General features: G+C 51.8%; 6 protein-coding genes across 6 annotated transcripts; 2 read left to right on the top strand and 4 right to left on the bottom strand.

Annotated features, from left to right (window-relative positions):
• Positions 1 to 399: 399 nt before the first annotated feature.
• On the bottom strand, positions 400 to 2,222 carry CGCA056_v013483 (putative transcriptional regulatory protein; the record flags this gene model as incomplete). The annotated part of the gene is made up of 3 exons (XM_037328727.1): positions 400 to 1,337; positions 1,394 to 2,079; positions 2,191 to 2,222. The coding sequence occupies 3 exons, from the start codon at positions 2,220 to 2,222 to the stop codon at positions 400 to 402; spliced, it is 1,656 nt and encodes a 551-aa protein (XP_037173202.1).
• A 3,225-nt stretch (positions 2,223 to 5,447) lies between these two features.
• On the bottom strand, positions 5,448 to 7,534 carry CGCA056_v013482 (putative acetyltransferase; the record flags this gene model as incomplete). The annotated part of the gene is made up of 6 exons (XM_037328726.1): positions 5,448 to 5,666; positions 5,718 to 6,097; positions 6,151 to 6,361; positions 6,817 to 6,834; positions 6,891 to 7,287; positions 7,362 to 7,534. 6 exons carry the CDS (start codon positions 7,532 to 7,534, stop codon positions 5,448 to 5,450), a joined length of 1,398 nt encoding a protein of 465 aa, XP_037173189.1.
• A 3,093-nt stretch (positions 7,535 to 10,627) lies between these two features.
• CGCA056_v013481 (Uncharacterized protein) lies at positions 10,628 to 11,515 on the bottom strand (the record flags this gene model as incomplete). Its single annotated transcript, XM_037328725.1, has 2 exons — positions 10,628 to 11,175; positions 11,272 to 11,515. The coding sequence occupies 2 exons, from the start codon at positions 11,513 to 11,515 to the stop codon at positions 10,628 to 10,630; spliced, it is 792 nt and encodes a 263-aa protein (XP_037173203.1).
• Positions 11,516 to 13,167: 1,652 nt separating this feature from the next.
• On the top strand, positions 13,168 to 13,788 carry CGCA056_v013480 (uncharacterized protein; the record flags this gene model as incomplete). The annotated part of the gene is made up of 2 exons (XM_037328724.1): positions 13,168 to 13,272; positions 13,330 to 13,788. 2 exons carry the CDS (start codon positions 13,168 to 13,170, stop codon positions 13,786 to 13,788), a joined length of 564 nt encoding a protein of 187 aa, XP_037173190.1.
• Positions 13,789 to 15,094: 1,306 nt separating this feature from the next.
• On the bottom strand, positions 15,095 to 17,640 carry bglO-0 (putative beta-glucosidase O; the record flags this gene model as incomplete). The annotated part of the gene is made up of 3 exons (XM_037328723.1): positions 15,095 to 15,775; positions 15,838 to 17,189; positions 17,346 to 17,640. The coding sequence occupies 3 exons, from the start codon at positions 17,638 to 17,640 to the stop codon at positions 15,095 to 15,097; spliced, it is 2,328 nt and encodes a 775-aa protein (XP_037173419.1).
• Positions 17,641 to 20,186: 2,546 nt separating this feature from the next.
• On the top strand, positions 20,187 to 21,759 carry BGL1B-0 (Beta-glucosidase 1B; the record flags this gene model as incomplete). Its single annotated transcript, XM_037328722.1, has 2 exons — positions 20,187 to 21,564; positions 21,629 to 21,759. 2 exons carry the CDS (start codon positions 20,187 to 20,189, stop codon positions 21,757 to 21,759), a joined length of 1,509 nt encoding a protein of 502 aa, XP_037173350.1.
• Positions 21,760 to 22,353: the final 594 nt, after the last annotated feature.

The following is a 22,353-nucleotide window of genomic DNA, read 5'->3' as shown; positions in this document are numbered from 1 at the left end:
CTCGTCATGGGCGACAGACTGCAACATCAGAGAGAGCGGGCGCGGCGCTTCATGTCGCATCTGGGAACCTGGGGAAGTTACACAACCCCGCCTCCAAAGTGGATACGCGGGGGTCACGAGGTGGTTGACCCCATCTTCCCCCAAAGATGCCCCGGTTTCTGCGGTCCTAAGTAGGTGATGCGGTGAGAAAAATGCATCCGAGTTCCGACATGTGTGTTCCGAAGCCCTGTCGACAGGTCAACTATATGGCCTGTCGAGATGTCCTCGATGGTTCAATCACCAGCAGCGGCGGTCCTAGAGCCATCGCCATTGCCATTGTGACGGAGATCCCACTGTCCTGGGCTAGGCTGATGCTCAGAGCCAGCGCCGGATTTCTTCTTCCGTGTCGGTACCGCATGCTCATGCCCAATTCTCGGGGCTGATGCCAATATTACCCACACTCCACCTGTCCAAATCCATGTTCCCATCCTCATCACGCTCCTTCTCGTCAATTGGCCTAGCAAACTCGGTCAAGAACCGTAGCATCCAGCGGTCCATGCGGTAGCTCGTGTTCATGCTCTTGCGACATAGCTCGTGGAAAGTCTTGAGGCGGACGAAGCACACCTCGAGCCCGGGCCAGTACACCCGCAAGGCCACAAGGGTGTTGAAGTGGCGCTCCAGGGTAGCCCGCGCGTTGGCGATCTCGGCCTCGTCGGTCTCGAAAAGCAGTGTGTGGATGAAGATGGACGATGTGATGACGATGATGTGGCCCAGCATGTTAAATTTGGCGTCACAGCCAGGCGTGGTGTTGGCGAGGTCGATGATGCGTGACATGGAGACGGCGTTCTCTTTGCATTTCCGGGCAAAGATCTGGGCGGTCGGGGAGGCGGGAAAGCGCTGGACCTCATCTAGATACTGATAGAAGAGCAACTGACTGTAGTGGTAGTGACCCGTGTGCACAGCGATGAAGATACGGCCCAGGCCTTGGGCGGCGAAAGAATGCAGGTTGCTTGGGGTATCACGGAGATTTGGGGGAAGCTCAAGCTCCCAGGCTTCAAGTTCCTGCGCGAGGGTTGAGACAGTCTCGTCTATGTTTGTTACCGCGGAGTCTGATGTGAGTGACTTGATGGCGTCATTGACCTTTAGCAGGATGCTGTTGAGCTTGATCATCTGGGCTATGAGCGAGTCTTCCCGGTTTGGCGACAGGATGAAGTCGAAGTGGTTGTTGTTCGCACGGGTCATGTTGAGGAAGGTTGACTCGTTCATCGGTAACGGGACGTTCATTCGTCGTTCCATGAGACGAGGAAGGTTGACACCAGTTGATGACCAGACATCGATCATGCAGAGCGACCAGTAGACTACGGGTGTAAGCAACCGAAACAGGCTCAACGTACGCACGAGTTACGGTATGTACCTCTGATATGAATCTCCCTTTGCAACGGGTCCGGCGTGGGCAGGCTTGGGAGGTCGAGATAGTTGGCTATCCTACATGCTGCTGAGTAGAAGACGCTTTCTGCGCCTGCCTCTCCCTCTACAATGGAATAAGCACCAAGCAAGACACATGCCTGTATGCTGGTGAGAGATACATCTCGAAGGTTGAGCAGCATGTTGCACTCGTTGGCAAAGAGCTCTCCCCTCGATATGGGAGCAATGCCATTGAAGATAGGATTTGAGGAGAACCTTAGGTAGTTGGGTAAGGATTCGCTGGGGTAAACGGTCTCGATCATGACATACCTTGCTGACAGCGCCATCATGCCATAGACAAGCGCCAGAGGAGCAGTCCCCTCGTGCAGATCCAGCATGAAGCTGGGCCGGTGGAAGAGGGAGTGGAGACAGTCGTGAATGTACTTGAAGTACAGCTCCACCAGCTCGAAGCATAGAGCCTTGTCGGAAACAGCAGCGACCGGAGTGATGCCAGTGGGGCTGGCGACGATGATCTCGGTGACAGAGGGCGTCGTCGGCGTCGCGATAGACAGCGGGCTGACGGGCACGGCTTTGGGCTGGATGATGGAGCCGGCGCGTGAACAGGCGATGTTCTGGGTTGCGCAGTAGGTGCACTGGCCGCCGCCGATGGGCACCTCGCATTTGCGCCGTCGAGCGCTGCGATGCCGTCGGTGAGCGATGCGATCATCTCCAAAGTCGGATGAGGCCGGGAAAGGGGGGAGGAGAGAAAGAGAAGGATTCCCGGGGAGGATTCGGCTGACGACTTACCGACACGCCGAGCACGCTGTCGAGTATCTCATCGTCGGGGGCTGGGCTGTGGTCGCAAGGGATAAACGGAGGAGATTCGTGATGAGAGAGAGAGAGCCAGATCCTGATGGCGAATCGATGGTCCAGTCGAGTCGCGTCCACCGCGTCCTTGATATGTCTCTGGTCCGATGTGAAGTTCGCTCCTCAAGCAAAGGCCGTTCGAGTCGACGTTCAGAATAAGGCGATCAAAAACAGCAAGTCACACGCACGTTTCCTAGCTCCTTCCTTCCCTCTTTCCCTCCTCCCCCCCCAAGCAGGTGCAGGCCAGGCCACTCCTGCAGCGGGCAAATTGGCACTGGCCCGGTACGGCCTCTTTCCCCCGCTTTTCAACCCCCATTGGAGCATCCCCAGTGGCTCGGCTAACGGTGGACGCCCCTCATATATGGGTCTTCTCCGCATGCCTGGGCCGTACGGAGGTTCTGTCTAGCCGGATCCGGTTAGCCCACGAGTGGATCCCCGATGGATTTGCGGAGCGACGAGCCGAAGGCTTTCTTCTGGCCGATGCCCTCCACGAGTGTCCCCCTCCCCAAAAGCTCCTGGTCCTAAACTGCACATCCAGTGGTTCAATGTCACGCTCCCCGTACCTGCAATACCGCGCCCGCATAACTCTCCGGATTCATGGCCCGTCCATCGTTGGTCCAGTTTGATAAACTCGGTATGGGTGAATGCGACTCTGCCAGTCTTGGACACACCTCCGCCCAATCAAGCTCTGAGCCCACCCCCGAGTCCTCCAGGAGACTGTCGAAATGAGGGGTCCTGAAGCCTAATTTTCGCTGGTGGAGGGTTGCGCCGCGCCAGTAGACTATCCTGGTTCGTCCGAAATGCCCGCCGATCGTCTCGTTCCTGTCATACCAGGCCTGCTCCAGGATGCATCGATGAGGAAACTCGCTCAAGTTCGACTGACCTCATGCAGCAGCAGACGAAAGCCTCTGCATGTCTCAAAACGCTGATTCCGCATCGTCTCCGTCGTCTCCGAAGGGCCGTGTTCCTGACCCCAGACGGATGCTCCCGCAACCTTACAATCTCTCGTCTTGCCACGCGGAAAACTAGTGAACCACCCCGTGTCGCGCTCCGGATCGATGCAACCTGGCCGCATGTCTAGAGCGATACAGCTGCAAGTTTCAGCGTCTTCTCTCCAGATATGACGCCACTCCACCGTTCTGCCTGCTGTTCTTGGCCACGGTGTTGTCTTCGAACTTCTATAATTGGCCCTCGTTGCGACCTTTGTGACCAAAAACAACGAACCTGGATGCAAACTTTCGGCCGAAGCAAGAGGTTATCGAGGCATGTGATCATGTGTTGTTCTCCCCAAGCCCTTGATACATCAGTCTGCTGCCTTCTTTCTTGCTCGAGGTTGCAACTCTAGTATGAATGCATCGCATCAGCTTGCGCCCATGTTGAGGATCGACCGAAAGCCGAGGGCATCAGGCCATCAAGAGGCTGGACGAACAGTTGAATGAGAATTGTCTCGGACGAAAACCTGACCTCTGAGTAAATTGTAAGTTAGCTACTTATAAAGCACATCTGGAAAGAACTGAATCTTCATGACGTGTAGCACACAGGTCTCCCCAATGACACCGCACATCATCTTGGATCTGCGGGAACTTGTATTTGACCTACTGAGGTGGTCCTTCGTAGGCTGCCGAAGAAATATAGCAGAAAGCCGGTTTCCTTCCTGTGCAGCCGCCTGACGACGCCGATTCCTGCCGAATGCTGAGGCCAGAGTCGAATTACAGATAAATCCACGTCCTCGTGGAGGCTAGCACCTGATCTGCCCAGTCCTCGTGAGAATACAGCCGAGAGGATTATCAAAGTCGACGCAGTCCATGGGGCGGTATTAAATATGATGACATGGAAAGATCTCGGTGGTACCCTTCGGCCCAAGGTCGCTTGCGTCGGAAATGATGTATTGCCAGGCGGGTTTCCTCAAAAGACATGGGCATAAAACGTACAGCTTCATTCAAAAGACATGATGAAAACGTTCAGAAGCATGCACCCACGCAAAACTCGCTATGAATGTCGAAAACTTTGGAAATCATCCTCGATTCGCAGCCCACGGCCAAAACACTGCTATTATGTACTCTGATTCCAATCCCGATTCCCGCCAGCGTGGAGACGGTCAGGTCGTGATTTCCGCCAGTCCCGTCGAAGCAAAACCGCTAGTGGCGGGAATCCGACCGCTGAGAATGCGGGGAGATCTGCGGGAATGGCACGGCCGTCTTCCACTCAATCGGTGCCGTTGGTTCATCTCACATGCAGGGGTTCCAGATTCTTACAAACAAAGGGTTTGACTGACGACAGGAGCACCACGAGGAACGTTTTTTTTCTGTTGTTTTGCAATTCTTTGATTTTTGCTTAATAGCTGGTACGATACAATGTGGCCCGGCAGTTGTTTTCGCGCCTGTCAATGAACCTCTTGGTTTCTGGTTTGAAGTTGTATGTGTGAGAAGCCCATGCGTGCACCCAATGAAACTTTACGGTCTACTACAAGGTCTGATTCCCGACCTTCTCAGAACTATCCAAACCTAATGTGACTAATATCACGAGATTCCCCCCATTTCTGAAAGGACATGCTGATATCCGTAATGGAATGGCGGTGGATCATCTTGAGATTCGTCCCCGACCACAGCACTAGAACGCTAGCCCCATCTTCGAACCAAAACCAAGTGGGACAGCGAGCCCTCATCTCACGCACTTCGCTGATTGAGTGGGATCATATTCCCATTGGTGCTATTGTTGATCAGCAACCAGCGTCCAACGCCCCAGAAGCCTCATTGGCTAAGTGGTATAGCGCCTCACTAGTAATGAGGAGATCGCCTGTTCGATTCAGGCATGAGGCAACTCAGAGGGTTTAAACCCCTCACGGACCATTTTCTTTTTGTCTTTTTTTTCTCTCAGTTTCTCGTTCTTTTTCGTTTTAATAGGTGTTGGGCGTGCACTCGGCTTTTGACAACCGACAGCCGTCAATCAACACCAATGCAGAATGAAGTTGGGATTGTTTATTGCTAGTACATCTACTAATAGGCTAGGGATAACAATGGATTTTTTTTCCGTGCCATAAACAATCTCCCAATCATCAGACCACTCCTCGAAGAATCAACGGCCATCACCTCTGCGACACAGCGGCCAGGCCAAAGCTCCCAGTGACGAACACAACATCGTCGACCCCAGGAAAAGAATCAACGGCTGGAAGTGGCCAAGTCCGTATTCATTCTTATTCACCCTACCCGCCATGAGGGCCGCAGAGATGGGATGTAATACCCCAGGGCCTCGAGGAGATTAACGAACGCGAAGCAGTAGAACAGCGGCTTCTTGAAGAACCCAAAGTCGTCTTTGCGGAGGGTGCCTTGCCTGGAAACTGGCAAGCGCCCCTTGAGGAGCGGTATCACAGGCAAGATGGTGACGAATTGGACAACCGCCATTGCCCGGAGCGTTGTCTGGTAGCCGTACTTCGCCAGCAGTCACTCCAGAAGAAAGGGAAGGCCCACACCACTGCATCCAGCGCCAGTCGACATGATACCGAAAGCAAACCCCCGTCGATGGACAAACCACTCATTCAGCATGCGCAGGACGGGGTAGTACAGCAGGGTAAACGCGAAGCCGTAGAGGACGCCCTGCGTGGCAATCAAGCCGGGCACTGATGACATGAACGATGCGACAGCGAGTGAAACGCAGCAGCCCAGCAAGCCGACGACAATCATGTGTCGCTGCCACGCCTGAAAGCGCGCCACCAGAGGTGTTGCCATCGGGCCGCCGAGGAAGTAGACGCTCGTCGCTACGGTGCCGATCACGGCGATATTGGAGTCTTGCTGGAAACTTGGATGTTTGGTGTAGTAGTCCTGGAACACGCCGTATGACAGCGGAAATCCTTCGCAGATACGTGAGCAGAACGACCCATTTGAATGACTGAAAGTCACGTACCCCATAACACCGCCTCGACAATGAAGGAACCAAACAGGAACTTCCAGGCAAGCGTGCCTTTATCTGCGGGGGGCAAGGATTGAGCGGAGGTATCATCGTTGGTGATCGCTGGATCTTGGGCTACGCCTTGAAGCTCAACACTCTGTGTTTCAGAAGGCTTTGTGGTGAAGAACGTCAATGTACGGGGTTGCGAGGCAGAAGTGCGAATGAACTGCGATATAGAAGCAGTAAGTTAGCCACAAAGATGCATGTATGATCAATAGCACAGGGTCAGCCTTTTATGTAAATGTACCCCGCTCATTAGATCTTCCATGCGGGATTATTTCCGAAGCTGCATTTCCGCAAGCTTGGCAAAAGCCGGCCAACTTGTCATATTCTGAAGTAGCTGTGGGCTGCATTGAAACGCTGCAGGTTCGTGAACCACACCCATCTGTGCCGTACTTCACTCTTTCTTGACAAGTATCAGGTTTTTTAGCACAGGTTTGGCTTCTAGTTACGGCCAGACGCCTATTTCTCGCGATTCGAAATGTGCGAGTTCGCCGTTCTCCTGCGCCCAAAGACCATGTACGTAAAAGTCCGAAAGCGATATGACAACAGTTCAAAATTATTTTATTTCTGTTTTCTCTCAATCTTCCTCAGAACTCTAGCAGGGTTTCCAGCAACTACATGGTAAGGCGGGACGTCCTGAATAATGTCAGTCCTCGTCAATATCAGTAATCTCTTCCTCGAATGAAACCTACCTTAGTAACCACGCTTCCTGCTCCCACTACACAGCCATTGCCGATCGTCACTCCGGGAAGGATGACGACGTTTCCCGCCAGCCAGCAGTCATCTCCGATCGTGATAGGCTTTCCATATTCTGGGCCATTCGTGCCATCCCGCAGGTCCGGGTCCAGTGGGTGAGTCCCGCTGTAGAGGGAGACGTTTGGGCCAAACATGGTTCGGGACCCAATGGATACAAGGCACGTATCGATTATCGTGCAGTTGAAGTTGATGAAGACATTCACGCCAACTTTGATGTTGGTTCCATAATCGATGTTGATGGGCCTCTCAATCCAGGGATAATTCTGCAATACTTGGTCATCTTCTTCAGTCGATGCGCCAGGGGCAGGGAGAGGGGTGTCGTCATTCGTTATCCTGCCCAGTCGTTATTGAATAAGGCACTCGACGGAAGGAAGGGTAAAAGAAAAAAGAAGACGCTAGCCGCTCACTCTTTCCAATGATGTGCTATTTCTCGCCTGGTCAAGTCGCCTGCCCTGTTGAACCGGCCGACTGCTTCGCCACAGCGTCGTCTGGCTGCCACAAGATTGGGGGTGAAAGCATAGTACAGCTCGCCCCGCTCCATGCGGGCGAGGTTATCCGCCTCGTCAACGTTGGGGACCATGGTAAAATTGAATTATCCGTTGGAAAGAAAACCCGCAAGAAGCCCTCAAAAAACTGGAAATTGAGAGGAACACCTATTTGAAAAGATTGGGGAAAGACTTAGTTCTTAAGCTTCATGTGAAGACCTCACAGAACACTTACAACTGCAGCAGGGGAGACTGTGGCCCTGAAGCTAATCCCTTTTCAGCTTTAACTATGCGCCGGTACGTACCGGGCTAACGCGACAACTTTCCTTTCGCTTTATCCGAAGCCTGTGAGGAGCGTTTTCCGTAAACAACGCAAATTTGTATTCCTACCTAACTTACTGCTTCAACCTAGCCAGCCGATCTCGGCTGCGTCCACAATTACTGGCCGCATCAATCACGCAAGTCCAAATCTCTGACTTCTTTTTCTGGCGTCTCTCAATAGACCAGCCCCTACGCCCTGTGGACCCCGGCTCTCATAGACTGCCAACGAGGGCCCACCGAGTTTCCAGTCTCATCAGTGCGACACAACTTCTCCGGGTCAGAAGTCCAACGCAACCAATTCGTTAGCATGAGCAACCACCAGACGTCGATTCCAAATTCAGAAAGCCCGTCACAAGTACCTGCTAAGCCAAGTCAACGGTCAAAGACCGGCTGCCAGCAATGTCGCCAACGCAAGAGAAAATGTGACGAAACCCACCCACGCTGTACATCATGCATGAAACGAGGGCTCTCCTGCAACTGGCAGCCTCCCAAACGTTGTAGCCAGCAGATCGCTCGCCGCCGCCATGCATTCAACAAAGACTTTGCGGTCCAGTCAGAGATGCGCTCTCTGATCACCGTGTTCGCCCTCCCACCGGCATCTGTGCAAGACCGACTGATGTCGCATTTCCGCGCAGAGAGTCCCCGTTGGCTCTCGGCGAGTGGTGGCGAAAGAAGCGAAGACTATTTGGGACTCATCATCCCAGTTGCGATTCGGAATCCCGTCGTTCTTAATTGCATCCTGGCGTTGGCTGCGGGCGACATGTGCAAGTATGAGCCGGCGAGCTCCAACTTGCTGGGCCTTACGCATGGCTTCTACGGCCAGGCGGTGGCTGGAATCAACGCAGCTCTGAGTAAGCAGAATGATCGGTCTGAAAATACTGCCGTTTCATCGCATCCTAGCGACGGCCATGAAGCCTCTCCGAGAGACGACGTAGTACTTGCAATCATCCTCCTCTGTGTTCATGAGGTGAGACTCAGCTTGCGGATAGTAAATTAGCAACCAAAATCACTAACCCCGCGTAGGCTGTCAACTACACTCATAGTGATAGGCTCATACCCCATGTCAATGCAGTGGCAGCTCTGTGTTCTGGCAGTTGCCATGACGCGAAGACAGATTCTCCTTTGCGAGCAATCACTATTGAGATATTTTGCTACTTTGCTGCCTTGATATCATTCTCTCACGGCCGAGAGCTTAAACTCGACTTGGCATCTCATATTTTCAACTCACCCACTGTTTGGGGCAACGGGTTCCACGGAACTTTGCTAGTAAATCGATGCCGCGAAATCTTTTCAACCATTCTTAAGGTATCTGTTCTCATCAAAGACGCTTCCTTAGTCTCGGCAGTTCCTTACCCTGTTGCCTTCGAGCTTCGAAAGTTTGAAAGCCAACTTCTGAGCTTATCAACCGACGCGGAACCCGGTGCCGCAAAAACACACGAAGACACAACTTCAGAGCTGTACCGGCTCGCCTGTCTTGCGCATATCAAGCTACTTCTTACGCCAACACTCAGCCATCGCTCTCTGGAAATTCAGCTTCTTGTAAGGCGGTTTGTCGTGGAGCTCAGCCGTCTCCCATCCGAGTCTCCGGCGAACAATATCCTATGCTGGCCACTGGTTGTCATTGGCCTTTGCTCAGTGATGGCGGCCCACCGTCGAGGCATTGGAGGGAGACTGAGGAGAATGCACGAGACTTCGTGGAGGTCCGATATTGTGAGCAGAAGTGCCGAATTCCTGTCCCAGAGATGGAAAGAGGATATTCCATGTGATCATGAATGCAGGGAAGAACAGTCTCCTAATCTAGTTCAGTGCGCATGCAGCAGGCCACGCCGCATCCCAAATGTTGCGAGGCGGCACTTTGATGTACCAATAGTACTACTCTAATGACAGATGTCGATTCTTTCCGCTCAAGAGAAACTGACAAACGGGAAGCCATTCAGATCCTTTAGTTACCTGTGAATCATGGAAGCATCTCTCTATCGACGGGTACATGTTGCTGAAGAATCATCCATGCGTTTTGCTTACAACTTCTGGAATTCTCGCTTGTGTAACTGCTACATGGAAATTCCTTTATAATAAGGGTAGAACCGGGCAGTTATTCCGGACGCTTGGGTACTTACATATACTGCGAAGCTACTGGACTGGACACTGACCGAGGTGCTTTGACTGTTTCTTCCCTACTGTGAAAGCCCCTACTGGGTGGCCTCGAAACTTGCTCAACATAATTAGAGTAGAACACATGTGGAAAAGGTCCGCTTGCCATATGCTGGTGTCATAATCGCGATTCCTCAGCCAAGCCAAAGCATAAGGTCGGTAGGTTTTCCAGCCCTTAATTTACATGGCTTTTCGCTACTATCATGCGCTGTGTACAAGACTCCGTCATTTTGCAAATAAAAAAGTGGCAATATTATTGTACTAGAGATTAAAATCGGCTTTCTAACGTAATGCAACAGGTATGATAACAAAAGCACAGCCTTTTTGAGTCTGTTTTCGTGTAGCTGATTGACGTATAAGCATCGCGGGTATATCGTTCTCAATTCGAATTGCGCATAATCCATCGTGTCGTCCACTCATTGACCGGACCGTGCCGGCAAAACCATGTCGTTGAGTCGCCCATAACCTGAGTAATTCCACCAAAAACAAAGGAGGCCTCTGCAGCCCCGCACCCGCGGTGTTAAGACCGAACCCGACGCATCATGTCCCGCATCTTCCATCCATGTATCGGCGCCTTCATCAATATCCATGCCGGGTAAATCATCAAGAGCCGGCGGTGTGGTTCTGCGGGGTACGGCTGCGGTGACAGCTCATGCCTGTTGAAGCCAAAAGACTATGTCCATTGCTGTTGGGCCCTGCTCAGGATACCCTGTGAATCACTCCATAATGGGCTCCCCTCTCCTGAGTCGCCATCCTTCTCTGACCAGCCAGAAAGACGCCATGACGGGCGTCGTCAAAAGAGCGAGCAGACCACCGAGGACGCCCTTGAAGATTTGCGGCGCCCATTGCTTTTGGAAATGCCAGTCCCAGTCACTGCCTGTTCCTCGCTTGCCAATGGCGACCAAGATGCCAACAGAAGGCGCCCACAGCAGGAAAAACGACACGACAAAGATCAGGCCGATGCGAATGAGCTGATCGACGAGGAACGCGGGCCACTTCTTGGAGCGTGCCGGAACAACTTGCCCACCATCTTCGATCGGAGCCAAAAGCATGAGCCATCGCCAGAGAGGACGAACAGGCTCTCTGTAAAAGCCAATGGGACGGATGGCGCCGTTCTTCAGATCGTGCTCGACAAGAATAAGCTCAATGAACCACGTAATCATAGTTTGGACGAGGATGGTGACCACTGCATCTCCGGCGAGGGTGTTGGGCAGTTGGAATAGGCGGATAGGATGTGTTGCCAAGTTTTGGAATGTGTACATGCCTGCGAGTCAATCGTTAGCTGGCTTTTTTCCTCTTTAGCGCCTGCACTTCCGCTGTTGGGTATTCCAACGGTTTGGAGGTGCAGAGTTGAACTCACCATAGGCGATGCCAAAGTTTATGCCTCCAGACAGGATAGCGGCGCCGACGCCGTCAAGTCCAAAAATGTAGAACGCTTGATGAGCCGTGAATCGCAGGGTGGGTTGTTTCTCGTGGTGGCTGTTTGGCCGGCCCTCAATGGCGGTCTCGACATCGCCCACGCGTCCTCCACTTTCCTCGACAGCATTCCCCTGTGATGCCTTCTGCTCCGAACTCTCCTCCACTGTCTGTTTCCAAAATCGCATGTTGGCTGTTGGTCCAAAGTTTCAGGCTCCGGCCCAGATCTTGTTCGAAGAGTCAAGAAAAAGAAGATGTTGCGATGTCGTCGAACCAGGACGCGTCGTTCAGCAAACCATGCTTTCTGAAATCGGATAGTTGGTGTGGAAGAATATCACTAAAGACAGAAAGGAGGGCTTCGGTGATGATGGGTTCCAGGGTTCGGCAGCCTTTTTTCTTTTAACAAAAAAGGGGTCCTGGATGAGGCTGACCCATGATCGCCGCTAATTTCCGGAACGACCGGGGAGCGTCGTCGAATTTTTTGCATGTCCCTGCTGTTGCTCGGTCAGTGGACTGTGAGATGGGCATAATGGATGCCCAAAAGCAAGCGATCAGTCAAGCGACATGCTAAAATCCACTAGTTTGTTGTTGAGTGGTGAATCCGCAAGTACAAAAACAGGCCCGTGATCACTCGCCACCGCTTCTTGAAGTGGGATAAGTCAGCGCACAGACTGCGCTGCAAGATCGGAAGAGCCGGGGTTGCTACATAATTCGACAGTTGATTTGCCATCTAGAGTCATAGGGCAGATGCAGGTGGACACGCCTGTCTTACCGTTCTATGCATGATCGATCGACCTTATCGCAAACATACCCGTCTTGCATGATGCTTATGTCGAGGCATGTTTCCTCTTCTGGATATTCGAATCCTCTAGAGACGTCAGTTTCGTAATGGAGGGGCGGAATCCGAGCTTGAGTTTCGGTCAAAACGTGGCTGTGCATCTTCGATAACATGCAGAGCTGGTTTAGAGTTGTTCATGCGAACACGGGGCCTGGGACAAGATTCGAAAGACAGAGACTGGAAGAACCAGAATCAAATGCCACGATGGCCCCAGTTCCCCCAGTTGCAAAGACGTATGCGAACGCGGGAGCCACATCTGCCAGCGCATACGGATCGACAGATGCCCGCCACCACAAGCTTTCTAGACGGGTTCCCCATGTGTGTCGGGGTGGGCGGCCCCGCTTGGACTGACTGATCGCCTCCGGTCCCGATGGGGGCCATCCCGGATGCAACGGCTGAAATGGATCTCTTCCGCGCCCACCGTCCGTTGCCAACACCGCCTTCAACATGGATTTTCCTACGATGTTGAACCCTTCGAGAACCATCTTCCACCAATCACACATGCAGTACATGGAACGAGAGACAACGGGTCCACGATCCAGAAGGCCCAGTCCCGTTCCAAAGCGCATCAACCGCCCTTTTTTGCGTCTCATGTCCAATGTGAGGGGAAACGAGTGGTTGGGCCAGGCTTTACCCCTCTCTCTATCCCTTGGAAAGAAAGGCGATGCAGACCCATCAAATATGCTGTTTAAAGCACCTGACATCGAATGAAAATGCCAAACAAACCAGGAAACCAGGCCTACATGAGATCAATGACTCGTCAATCCGTGAAACAACCGTCTTGTCGGGCATACATATATGTGGCTGGTCGTACCCGCTCGCGCCCCTGATCCCCCGCCCCCAGCTTTCGTTCCACCAAGGCCGAGCAGCTGTGACATAAGAGGCGAAAAAAACGATCCAAACGTGCCAGGCGCACTGAGAAAAGAACGGAAACGGTCACTCTGATTGTGAAGACGCGTCGCCGAGCGCAACAACGAAGCTTCTCACCCGCGAAAGGCTGAAATGCTGGACGGTTACCTCTGCGACCCGGACGAAAAGACGAGAGGAACAGCCATGGATATTGACGAGAAAAGCGCTGCCTTTTCAGAGGCACAGATGTGCGCGACTGTGAGCAATGTCTGACCCGTTTCCTGCGCGCTCAGGCTGACTCTTTCGCCGTCTTAGCCGCCCAACACCAGGAGACACACCATCAACACCGCGATGACTACGACAATCATACCAGAACCCACACCTCCCGTCCCCGATGCCCAGCGCAGATTTTCCTGGCTCCCGCGGTCGGCAACGCCGTCCCTTCGCAGCCCCACCTTCCGCCGACGCACGGCGAGCCCTTTTGACGATGATGACTACTCGTATTCCGGCAGCAACCCCTTCAGCGAGGACTTCAGACAACTGAACGAGTCCCCCGAAGGAGATCCCTTCCGAGATGAGAACCCATTTGAAGACGGGGAGTACGAGCTACCTCCGGGACCGAAGCGAGAGGGAACTTGGACGAAGTTCAAGAAGGCGATGAGTCCGAAGCGGGCGATCAGTAAATGGAAATATCGAAAGGTTAAACCTGGTGCAAACAGGACAGAAAGCCCAGATCAAGACGAAGAAGTGGACCAAAGGGATCCGCACGGATAGGTCTCTTGATTTCGGTTTCTTATGCTTTTTCTTTTCTTCCACGGGGCGCACTATGATTTACTGGGATTTTGGGAAAGGGGTATCAAAACTTACGCGACGAGAGCGAGCCGGGGTCTTGCTCTTCCACACATACACACGATACCAGCAACAACAGATTTTGGATGGTCTACGTTGTCTTTATTTTCCGAGGACTTTGTAGTTGATATCCCGAGAGCAGCGCTCTCTCAGCACATTTCAATATGAACATTTCAAATGCAATCGTCTATGCTTACAGGCGACCCTAAAAGCAGATCAGCGATGCCGAGTACTTCGCCATCAGATACTATGAGATCCATACTCTCTCCCGTACAGAGATCGTGTGTAAATGTCATCTGACGTTGTGGCAAGACTGTCTCTGTAAGAGTGCATATCTTTCAAAGAATCCTCTCTCAGTAAAGTTTTGGCTTTGGTCCTAATGAACATCAGACCTGTCAATGTCAGAGTGAGGGTGCGCATCCGCATGAAAAAGTCAATTCAATCCGAACCGTAATCATCAAAACGTCAACCTAAGAGCTCTTTCAAAGTCTTACGTTTGTCCAAAGTGCCACGTTTTCTGACGTTTGGTTTTCCTTCCGACATCAAACGGGCCTATCGCTAGCCAAAGCATTCCCAGATTTTTCTCTGTCAACGATTTGGTTTCTGATATCAAGCTTGCATAAATGAGACGTTGGGAGACGTGCATGCGCTCAGGCGAAATCGCGAGTTACCTACTATAAGGGGCCGACAGAACTTTTCAGCATTTATGCCCTTGGAGCCTGTTCGCCAAACTGCTTGAACGCCAAGGAAGCTTCAGACCTCGGCAGTTTCCGACAGGTCAAAATGCAATATTCATGCGATGGAGTCCCGTGGTTCCTCCAAAACGGGGCGGGCAGGTGACGAGATGATACCCCTTAACGGAAGCTATCATGGTTTAATCGAAAGGTCAGATTATGGATAGCCCGAGAGCTGGTGCTGAATTATGCTGCGACCCTTTATCTCAACGTCCAGGACACAACTACGGTATTATGCATTTCTCTTAACGATGATATGCGGCTATATCCGCTATGACTTGGGCTTTAGAGGCGGAACGGGCCATTCGTAATCTCTTTTGACCGTAACCCGAAAGTTCCACTCCCCGGCTCCGACGACCTCAGTTGTCTCCCCTTCTATTCCCGGAAGGACCACCTCCATCGTGACACCGTGTGGGACTGAAACCTTGAGTTGTAGCGTCTCTGTCTTATCCTTTTCCTTCAAAGTACGCCATGAGCAGGAAACGGTACCGTGACGACTAAAGATGGGCAGCCGATGCATGGGTGAATTCGGCTCCGAGCACCGGCGCCACCCGACAGCGAGTCCAGCCCGGTTCAAGCCTTTGGAGTCCCGCCACCCTCTCATACAGAAACTTCGCGATGGCTCCAAAGTCGTAGTGGTTGAAGGATGTCATCTCGCTGGGATTGATGCTCCCGTCGGGCAACATGGAATCCCATCTCTCCCAAACCGTGGTTGCACCCATGGTAATGGGATAAAGCCAAGAAGGGCACTCCTTCTCCAACAGCATGCTGTATGCGACCTGGGTATGACCTGTAGAAAAGAGGGCTTCACACAGATATGAGGTCCCCGCGAAGTCAGTGGCAATCTTGAAGTTGTTCTTCCTTACAAGTTCAACAAGTCTCGCTCCGGCTGTGATTCGTTGTTGGGGATTGAGAATGTCAAGACAAATTGCCAGAGCGTATGCTGCTTGCGTATCTGATACGATGCGGCCGTTCTGGGTAACGTACTCAAGATGGAACTCTGTCTTCGCGGCGTCGGCTTCTTTCTCAAATTCGGCTTGTTTGTCTTTGTGTCTCAAGATTGCGGAGATTCGGGCCATGAGATTCAGGCTTTGGATCAGGAACATGTTGGCAACCATCTTGGCATCAGTGGGCGATTTCCAAGGTGCGTCGGGGGGTGCCGCTGGATCAAGCCAATCCTAAGCGAAGTGGTCAGTCTTGGGTTCAAGTTGTCATAAGTCTGGCGTTCAAAGGAACATACCCCAAGCTGGAAGACGGAAGTATCCCATAGGTGTGTCGCTCCGGACTTGTTTCTGGGCAACACCCTCATCCAGGTCAACATACTGTTGTACTGCTGCGCCAAGATGGTCTCATCGCCAGTCTCCTGGTACAGTGCCCATGGACCGAGGATAGTCACGTCGTGCCATATCGCACACGGAACTCTCCTGCACCAGATCGGATCCGGCAATGTTGCGTTAGGGCTCACCATTGGAGGAACACCGCCAAGGACTCCTTGGTCATACTCGACGTCGATGAGCCAATTCTTCAACATGCCAAAACAGTCGTAAATGAGAGAGGCAGTGGGCGCAAACAAGGCCAGATCGCCAGACCAGCCGAGCCGCTCATCGCGCTGTGGACAATCAGTTGGCACTGAAAGGAAGTTTCCCCGCATGCCCCAGGTAATGTTCTCATATAGCTTGTTGAGCATGTCATCGGAACATGAGAACAATCCAACAGGTTTCATATCGGTATGGCACACAACTGCCTCGACAGAGGTCATGACATCGTGATCGCCGGTCCATCCATCAATTTGGGCATATCTGAAACCGTGAAAGGTGAATCGCGGCTCATACTGTTCACCCTCAGCGCTGCCCTTGAGGATGTACTCGTCGACAGCTTTGCAGATCCTCAATGGACGAGTTCCAAGTTCTCCGTGCTCCAGAACTTCAGAATGCGAGAGCTTGATAACATGGCCTCGCGAGCCGCTGATGTTCGTTAACTTAAGATAGCCAACTAGATTCTGGCCAAAATCGACAATGGTTTTCCCCGTAGGTGTGGTGATTTGATCCACAGGCTTGATAACCTCAACTCTTCTGACGGGCTCGCCAAGTCCAGCGACCAATTTGGTTGACTCGGGTAAGAATGGCAACGCAAAAACAGGCTCCCAGCGGGACATATCGAAGTCTGTAGTGGTTATCGGGTCGGACCATTTCTCGATCTCCAAAGTCGCATCATATTTCTCCCCGTCGTATATCTCAGCAAGCCTAATGGGGCCCCTAGTGACACGCCAGGAGCCATCGGTACCGATGTACTCAACGCGACCATCAGAAAACGTGATCTCGAGTTGCGAAACGAGTGCTGTATGAGGGCCCCAGATGTTGCGATGCCCACCCTCGAAGCCGATCCTGCCAGAAAACCACCCTTCTACAACTCTGACCCCCATGCAGTTTTCTGAACTACTGACGTTCAGTAGATTAGTGACATCGTAGGTCTGATATTGCAGTCTTCCGTCGTATGAGGTCCAACCAGGAGCCAGGAAATAATCACCGACTCTCCGGCCATTGATCTCTGCTTCGTAAACTCCTTGAGCAGTGATGTACAGGCGAGCTTGAGCTACGCGCCCTTCAATAACGAACTCTTTGCGGAACAGTTATTCGGGATCCGGCGCGGACGTCCCAGGGCCCCAAGGTGCAGCAATGCGCTCGCAGTGCCAGTCTGCGCGATCGAGGAGACCAACCTCAAGATGACATGCTTCACTCCAGTCGGTACAATTTCCTTCCTGGTCCCAGATCCTAACGCGGACAGAGACCTTTTGTCGAGACTGCAACGGCTTCGAAAAGGGCCAAGGGACAAGAAACCGCTGAGCCGAGACGATTTTGACTGTCGTAACTCGAGGTGTCTGGATAGTCGCTAAATGTTCTGACAGCTCGATTTCGTATGATCGCTGGGTGAACTCAGACGCTGCGTTCTGAATTTTCCAAGAGATACGGGGAGTCGTCTCTTGAACCCCAATATTATTCGGTGCGTGATAGTGTTCAAACTGAGCATCGGTTACAATAGCCATAATGAGAGGCAGGACGAAATAAGATATAAGTCAAAGCACCCACTTTCCGGCCACCCCTGCATTCCGGCCACCCAAAAAATGCCGCCCAGCCACCCACTTTCTAGATAACCCCCTACTTCTAACTACTATAACATTTCCTATTTTTATCCAAATCCCATCATTTCTTCAGGATACCTTTTTTATTACTTAATGGTCCAGTGTACCGAAAATGAGATCAATCAAGCCCTTGCCGATATGGCAAATAGCATATCGGCCCGCAATGCCTCCAGGCGATGGGGAGTACCACGATCAACACTTCAAGACCGGATTAAAGGCGTCCAACACAGAGCAGCTGCCTTTGAGGACCTCCAGCGGCTATCCCATACCTAGGAGGCTAAGCTAGCTAGCTGGGTGCAAATCCAGGCTGACCTTAGGCTCCCACCAACCTATCAATAAGTAAAGGAGTTCGCCCAGCGCATCCTCTATGCTATGGGGGATACCCAACCCCTAGGCAAGCGATAGATGGATGGATTCCTGCGAAGAAACCTATCTATTAAGGTCCAGAGAAGTCGCTCAATTGGTTCAAGGCGTGTTAATAGGGCATCTACTGAGGTTATCAGGCAATAGTTCAAACATCTCGCGATGCCTCGCATTACAGCCATCAAACCAGCCAACCGATATAATATGGATGAGACTGGCATTCTTGAGGGCAAGGGGGATAATAGGCTGGTGCTGGGAAGGGCTGCCACGAAGTCAGTTAGGAAAAAGCAGCCTGGATCACAAGCCTAGGTATCTATCATCGAGTGTATCTCTGCTGTTAGCAAGGCACTGCATCCACTGGTTATATATAAGGGCAAAAAGGTCTAACAGCAGTGGTTTCCACTAGACCTTGGCCTATACGATGGATAGGAGTTTACAGCAACAGAGAATGGATGGACTACTGATAATACTGCTATTGAGTGGCTGCAAAGAGTCTTCCTCCCTCAGACTAGGCCCTCTCAACCTGATCAGGCCAGACTGCTTATCCTAGATGGACATAGGAGCTATACGACAACGGATTTTATGTGGGAATGCTATACCAACAACGTCCATCTATTATTCCTACCGCCACATACCTCCCATGTGCTCCAGCCACTTGATCAGGCAGTCTTCAGCCCTGTGAAGGCAGCCTATCGTAAGGAGCTTGGTTACCTCACCCAGTGGAACGATTCAACTATCATCGGCAAGAGGAACTTCATATCATGCTATCAGAAGGCTCAGCTTGCTGGTCTGACAGAAAGCAATATAAAGAGTGGCTGGAAATACACTAGGTTGTGGCCTGTTTCTGCTGCAAAGCCACTTATAAGCTCCCTACTACTACCCAAGGCATTATTAGCATCACTAGCACCGTCAACACCACTCAACAAGAAGGCTAAGGGTGCCTTTGATGCCTAGAAAGTCCAGGATAACGAGGAATAGGTATCTGCTTCCTCTGCTGTTAAGTGGTCCACGCCAAGGAAGATGAAGGACCTTGGGGACCAACTAAATCTGTATAGTCAACTGGAACAAAGTATCGCCACATAACGCCAGCTCTTCAGAAAGGTGAAGAAAGGCTTCCAAGAGCAGTCCATGGAGTTGGCTACCGCCCAGCATCAAATACAGCTTCTCCAGGCCCAAGTTAACAACAGCATCACTAGGAAGAGGAAGGCTGTTCATATCGACCCAAATACGACGTTTGCAACCATCAGCGACATACGGCGGGCCCAGATTAAGGCTGGCGATGTCGTCGATAATACAGATGAATCCAGCGCCTCTGATTACCCTAGTGAGGCCGAAAGCTGTATAATAGTAGCAGCGATGCCCAGTCGATAGTTGATTAATAAAGTGGTGGTTGTTGTGATGGCATTATTTTTGGGTGGCCGGAATGCAGGGGTGGCCGGAAAGTGGGTGCTTTGACTTAATGATGCTTGGAAGATGTTCAGATTATACCGATGCGCACAATCTGCCTTGCAGTATAGTATGTAAATGTCGGTATCTACTAACAAAGGTCGCCTTCTTGACCTCACCATTGATCCCCGTGTGAATATCCCCTTTGCAATACCGCTCAAGTCCTTCGGGATAGCTTGGAGCGACCTACGTCCAGGAACTTGCGTCAATACGAAGGGCTGGCCATCCGACACGGAGAGGTGACAACAAGAGGGGTTGGTGGTCACGCTAATGCCGAGGAGGTGTATCCACCCGTATTCGTACATACGTACATCGTATTGATGCGGGGCCACTCCTTGAGGAACACAGAACGGGATGATCAAAATTGCCAAGTCGCCCCAACGACTAACGCCCGCCGATTCGTGCCGTTTCGGAAGTAAAAGGGAAACAAGAAACTGGTCATAGTTATTTCTTAGAATCATTCGGGTCAGCGTCGGGGCCGAATAGACGCGAGTGGCGATAAATGCCGCTTCACTTGGTAATCCAGGTTGAGATTCACTGCATGACTTGATGCAGCAAATCCTTCATATGACAAGTTTTAGTTCGCCGCGGACATCATAGTTTGATTTGTTTTCACAAGTTGGTTGATCGAATTGGCAAAAATGGCGAACGAAGCCGCCATGTTCCAGGCCGGGGATCTGGTTGCCTATAGTCAAACCACTGGTCACGACCTGCCCGTCCAAGAGCTTCGCTTGCCTGCCGAATTCACTTGGGGGACTGCCACCGCAGCCTTCCAAGTCGAGGGTGCTGTTAACCAGGACGGCAAGGGTAGATCCATCTGGGATACCTACACTCATCTGGAGCCATCGCGAACCAATGGCCAGAACGCCGACGTTGCCTGCGATCATTACAACCGTGCAGATGAGGATGTGGCCCTTATGGAAGCTCTTGGTGTGGACGTTTACCGCTTTTCCCTGGCCTGGACTCGCATAATACCATCCGGAGGTCGGAATGACGCCGTCAACGAGAAGGGCATTGCTTTCTACAACAACCTCATCGACAAACTTCTAGCCCATAACATTGAGCCAGTGGTTACTCTATATCACTGGGATCTACCTCAGGAGCTCTATGATCGTTATGGAGGCCTCCTCGATACGGCCGAATTCAAGGCTGATTTTGAGAATTATGCGCGCCTCTGCTTCGCTCGCTTTGGCGACAGGGTAAAGAAATGGGTTACGTTTAACGAGCCGTACATCATCTCGATCTTCGCCCACCACAACGGTGTTCTTGCACCCGGTCGGTGTGCAGCGACTGGCGCCGATACTAAGACGGGGCCTTGGAGAGTCGGGCATACCATTATCATATCCCATGCCTCAGTCGTTCAGATTTATGCCAAAGAGTTCCAGTCTGATCAAAAGGGTATCATATCCATCGTGCTCAACGGCCATTTCTATGAGCCATTCGACGCCGAGAGTCAGCTTCATAGAGACGCGGCGCAACGCCGGATGGAATTCTACATTGGCTGGTTTGGAGACCCAGTGTTCCTCGGCCGGGATTATCCAGACTCCATGAGGCGGTATCTTGGCGATCGGCTGCCCGAGTTCACGCCCGAAGAACAAGAGCTACTCCGGGAGACAGCTTCCACCAACGCGTTCTATGGCATGAATCACTACTCAACCAAGTACGCTCGCGCCTTGACCACTCTTCCAGCCGACGATGATTGGACCGGCAATATAGAAGAGTCTTCGGTGAACGCGCAGGGCGTAGAAATAGGACCGGTATCTGGTGTACAGTGGTTGCGTCTTGCGCCCGAAGGCTTCCGCAAGCTGCTCAATTGGGTTTGGGACCGCTATCGACTCCCTGTGATTATCACTGAAAACGGATGCCCTTGTCCGGGTGAGGATGACGTTTCCATTGCGGTTGAGGATGAATTTCGTCAACGTTATTTCGGACTTTATCTCGACGCCATCTCACGCGCGATCTACGAAGACGGAGTGCGTGTGGAGGGGTATTATGCGTGGACTTTGATGGACAATTTTGGTAAGTTTCTTCCATCCAGAATTTCCCTTTGCCTTTAGTGAATTGTGACTGACATTGTTGCCAGAATGGTCTGCTGGATTCGGCCCACGCTTTGGCATCGTGCACACGGATTTCAACACACTGCAGCGAACGCCGAAGATGTCGGCATTTTACTTGAGAGACACTTTCAAAAGACGCAGAGAGGATATCTCATGATTCATGCATGCTGCATCAGCTCGATAGCCACGTTCACATCAATAGATATCTTTCTATCAGAATGTCCCAAAAGGTCTATCAATCATCAATGAATTGAACACGCCGCTTCTCCGCTTCTTAGTCCCGATCCGGACACGGAGCCCAACGGAGGGTCATGGCGGCCGTTTCTAGCCCGCATCGAGGCAGGTCAGACTGATAGGCAACATAGACACCGCCCCGAACATATCCGTGCAGTTGAACGAGTGCGAAAACCGGCATGCTGTGTGTCAACAATCAGGCAAAATAGGCATCAGTTTCAGAGTTTAGACGTGAACTTCTGGGCCTCGTGAGCTCTTTTAACCACGCATGGAGTGGATTCTGGTGCCTGATCCTGACCAAGGCAATTTCGGTGAATTATCGAGCTGTAACGCACTGAATTTATCGATGTACTTTCACTTCTAATGCTGACTCATAGAACCTCACGTGCTCTCCGAATCACTGGCAAACTAAGCATCAATGCCGCTGACAAGTTACATCGGCCTGCAGCTATCGCTGTTACGAATTCTCAGGCATCGCGGTCACTGTATGAAACTTCTATGGTTATTTAAGCCGTCA

The sequence above is a fragment of the Colletotrichum aenigma genome (assembly GCF_013390185.1).
Source record: "Colletotrichum aenigma strain Cg56 chromosome Unknown KSG_Cg56_contig09, whole genome shotgun sequence".
Classification (NCBI taxonomy): domain Eukaryota; kingdom Fungi; phylum Ascomycota; class Sordariomycetes; order Glomerellales; family Glomerellaceae; genus Colletotrichum; species Colletotrichum aenigma.
Note: the sequence above shows the minus strand (reverse complement) of the source record. Positions and strands in the feature narration are given on the sequence as shown.